The sequence below is a fragment of the Bombina bombina genome, chromosome 1 (genome assembly GCF_027579735.1).
Source record: "Bombina bombina isolate aBomBom1 chromosome 1, aBomBom1.pri, whole genome shotgun sequence".
In the NCBI taxonomy this organism is placed as follows: Eukaryota; Metazoa; Chordata; class Amphibia; order Anura; family Bombinatoridae; genus Bombina; species Bombina bombina.
In genome coordinates this window covers 527,687,930-527,692,394 of record NC_069499.1, presented here as the reverse complement: position 1 = coordinate 527,692,394, position 4,465 = coordinate 527,687,930, and the positions used below count along the sequence as shown (strand labels likewise).

General features: G+C 38.1%; 1 protein-coding gene across 1 annotated transcript; it reads right to left on the bottom strand.

The window, feature by feature from the left end:
* Positions 1-204: 204 nt before the first annotated feature.
* Positions 205-1,592, bottom strand: LOC128659499 (gamma-crystallin 1-like). The gene is made up of 3 exons (XM_053713114.1): positions 1,584-1,592; positions 1,051-1,293; positions 205-480 (listed from the first exon to the last, which is right to left on the bottom strand). Exons 1-3 carry the CDS (start codon positions 1,590-1,592, stop codon positions 205-207), a joined length of 528 nt encoding a protein of 175 aa, XP_053569089.1.
* Between the last annotated feature and the right edge of the window lie 2,873 nt (positions 1,593-4,465).

Genomic DNA, 4,465 nt, shown 5'->3' with positions numbered 1-4,465 from the left:
ACAAATTTAATTGGAAAAGAATAAATGTGTAAAGCAATGTGAAATAAAATCCGTATTAGATATTGCTTTTGGCATTAACATAAACTGTTGTATATATAAATAAATAACAATTTACAATGAAAATTTAAAGGAAAATGTTCTTGTATGTTTTTAAATATGAGTTTTATTCAGATGATATCATTGATAACATTATAGAGTGAAATTTTATTTAAACTCCAATACTCTTCGTAAGGAACCCACTTTGGGGCTACTGGCCCCCCAATCAGAGAATCGTCTATAATCTCCAGGCTTCAGGTAGTACTGTTGTCCTTTGTAGTTGGGTTCTTCATAGAAGATCCACTGACCTTCAGGTATACTGCAAGAGTAGATGTCAGTATTTTTAAATTGTTCGTAGATATGAGGACAGTCTTCTGTGAACTCCATCATATGACCGCCAAAATTCTCCTTTTCATACACTTTGATCTTAAAGGAACCGCGATGCTGAAATAAAGAAATATGTAAACATGTATAAAACAAATTCAGGGTACTATTGGATGAGTTGTTACGTGTGTGTATGTTTTTCACAATATTGATAGTAAAAATATATGCTACCATTATTTGGCATTGCATACTGTATTGCTAGAAATACAAGTCTTATTGTACACTATACATAGGGTAATATAAGTTACTTTATTGTATAACATTTTTACTAAGACATTTGCTTTACAAGTCTTCAATCACAAACTGAGTAAATGCATATAAATATATATCAGTATAATTAACCTCGGTGAGCTCTTTTTCATCAGCTTTGCCTTTCTAATTTGAAATTCTCCCTTTCTCTCTCTATATTATCCTCTCTCGTTCTCCTTCTGTCTCTCTCTTTCACTAACCCTTTCTCACTCTACAAATGCATATTTAAAGAAGCTCAACTAAATTCTAATTATTTCAAAGTACATATGTATTGTATAATATTCTAGGACAGAAAATCAACAATTGTAGATGTAATTACACTTTGCAAAAGTTTTTTTTTATTTTTGCACCCCAATTTGGTATGACAGAAAGAGACCCTACTTGTGGTGTTAAACGGCAGGACCTGATGGAATCATTGAAACCCAACCACTGCTGGAAGTCAGGATAGTCTCCCTTCTTCAGGAAATATTGATGCCCTTTGTAATTGGGATGTTCATAGATAATCCAGTTTCCATTTTCAACACGAATGGAGTTGCAGCGGCTGAAGTATGAGTGTAGGTCAATGGAATCACAGTTACACTCATAGGAACGGCCTTGAAAGTTCTTGTCCTCATAGAAAATAATCTTTTATGAAAAAAAAAAAAAAAACCCACAATAAGCATTAAAGTAAAAATAAAAAAAAAGATACATGACCCACTTGTGAGGGGATAACAAGCTATTTTATACCTTTACCCAGTTAATTCATTAACCCAGTTAATTCATTACGAGTTCATTATATGATCGTCTCTTTCATGTAAGTTGAGCTTTAATAAAATACAATACATAAACTGTCTTATCTAAATAATCATGACTTGTATATACATTATCATTAGTAGGCAGATCATTAATGAAAAAGCTATATCAAGCTCCCTTACCTTCCCCATTTTGTTTAAGTTTACAGAAAGACCTCAACGCCATGTGAGTAGCTGTGCATTCCCCTTTTAAATATACATCTCCAAAACCAACATTTGCATATAGTATCTCTATTTTGTTTTGTGTTATGTTTTCTATCACCATTGTTTTGTGTGCTTGTGGCAGCCTCTACAGTTTTTCATTGATTAATTGCCCAGTGAACATATTTTTTCAGCCCTTTGTTTACAACAATAGAGAACCTCTAGCAAACTCACTTTAAAATGATCAGCTGTCCCTTATCCAACATTACAATGATAATAATTAAACTAGCCTATTCAAGCATTTCTTTTGTAGTAGATACAGAATTTGGATAAGCAAGCATTAAAGGAGAAGCACACAGAAAGGGCATGCAAGGGCAAATTGTTGAAAAGCTGCAGCCTTACGTTCAGAAATAGTTATTTTTTTCTTTTTACAGCTTTATATTTTAATCTTTAGCATTTTTTTTGTACCACAACAGGAATACACATTAACATCTTATTGAGATATTTGATGTTTTTTTTTTTTTTTTTCAAAAATACTTTTTATTGTAAAATAAACTTGTGAATAACAACAACATGTTATACAGTTTTTTTGCATATACATAGGTTTTTCTGAAATCACAGTGAGAGTGTCATCATAAGCAAACACAGGTCATATCATATACCCACAAGGGTCTTACAGTTTACATAATCATAGAAGAAAGGACATTACAGTTTAACCAATCTTAATTATGATGATTGGCAGGGCATAATAATCATAGGCATTAATTCAGCATTATGGTAATTACAGCAAGTCAGTCTAATGAAAATCATTATCTTGCTTCTCTCAGTGATCCGACAGATCAATTCCAGCGTGCACCTCCAGGCGGGGCAAATCGCCCCACAAGAAGTAGGGACAGCAGAGAATAGGGGCCGGGGTAGGGGAAATAGGTTGCACAGTGTAGGAAGAGAGGGGGGGGGGTTAGGGGAATGGAAGAAGAAGGAGTGAAAGCATAGGTCAGTGATTGCAGATGAAAGAGAATAGGCGGGGGAGTTTGTTACAAGAGTCAAGATCTATCCGCCTATCTATTGTTTTCTTGGTAATAGAACCAAGGTTCCCAGATCTGCCAGTAGAGATCTTCTTTATCTGTATTGAAGTAGAAACTCTGTTCCATCTTGGCATATGTCTGTATTATGGGGATAATAACTGTTATGTCAGGGGGTTGAGTCTGTTTCCAAGCTCTCGCTATCGCCAACTTAGTGGCAGCGAGAACAAAAATTAACAATTTAGACAGGGGAGCCTGAATGTGTCTCGGGAATACATGTAGCAAAGCCATATCAGGAGTGAGTGATCTATTCAGTCCAAGGGTAGAGCAGAGGGAGGACACCTGCGTCCACAAATGTTTTAATTTAGGACATTCCCACCATATATGAATATCGGACCCTCTTGATTCGCAGTCTCTCCAGCAGAGAGGGGAGGTTGTAGGAAACATCTGTGAGAGTCTAGAGGGGGTATAATACCATTTTAGAAACAGTTTCATATATGATTCTAGAGTGTTCGCACAGTGCACTGTCTTCTTGGTTAGAGTCATAGCCATGTGCAGATCTTTGTCAGTGATTGGTCTGGACAAGTCTCCCTCCCATGCTCTAAGTTGCCAAGGTCTGTCTTTGTTTGTGGACGAGAGTAGTAAGCTATAATGAAATGAGATAAGTTTAGGGGTCTTAACAGTGAGTTGCCACAATTTTTCCCAAGCGGTCAGAGGTCTATTAGGGCCTTTAGGGAATCCCCAAGAGACCAGGAAGGCGTATAGTCTAGAGTACTCAAATTTGAGCCATATAGGGGGGTTTGGAATGACAGATTCTATATTGTTCGGGCCTACCAGAGTGTCTGAGGAATATAGCTGGGAGATCATTTTCAGATCCCAAACACCCCAGTGCTGTACATGTGTGTCCGGTAGGGCTGCAAGCAAGGCGGGCAAAGACTGGATAGGAGATGGATGTGGGGCAACCTCTGGTAGGTTCCTGAGGTTGTGCCAAATTTTCAAGTTGTCACTGATAATGACATTCTTTATTCCCAACGTATCCAGTCGGTAGGTAGGAATCCATGGTAAATCAGCCAAACTCAGACCTGTAGGGAGATCATAGGCCTCTATGGTCTTCCAACCTTGCGGTTCACCCTTATCTGCCCAGGCTAAGATATGAGAGAGCCTAGCGGCTTCATAGTATCCGCGAATACTAGGCATAGCTACGCCTCCCTGCTCATACTTTTTCTGAAGGATCTTTGCCGCTATACGAGGCTTAGATTTATCCCAGATATACTTTTGACCAAGAGATTGGAGCTTATCTATAAGGGCACTAGGAACATTAAGAGGTAAGCAGCGAAAGTAATAGAGAATTTTAGGTAGGATCGTCATCTTAAAAGATGCTATGCGGCCTAGCCAAGAGATCTCTTTAAAGTTCCATGAGGTGGTGAGCTCGGTAACTTCTTTAATAATGTCTGAGTAGTTTATAGAAAGTACTGCTCTCCGATCTGCACCAAGTTGAATCTCCAAGTGTCTGATGGTGGAATATGACCATTGAAAGGAGTATGAGGTTCGCAGAACATCTAGTTCAAAGGCAGGAAGACCAACCGACAAAGCCTCGGTCTTTGAAACGTTAACCTTATAATAACTATGGGCACCAAATTTGGAAACAAGGTCAAGGAGGGCAGGTAAGGAGCCTAATGGGTTTGTGAGGAATAATGTCACGTCATCCGCGAACAATGCTATTTTTTCTGTTTGACCAGAAAACTGTACTCCCCATATCGTACGTGAGTTTCTAATGGCTTGGGCCAAAGGTTCAATGGCTAATGTGAAAATTAAGGGCGATAGGGGGCACCCCTGCCTAGT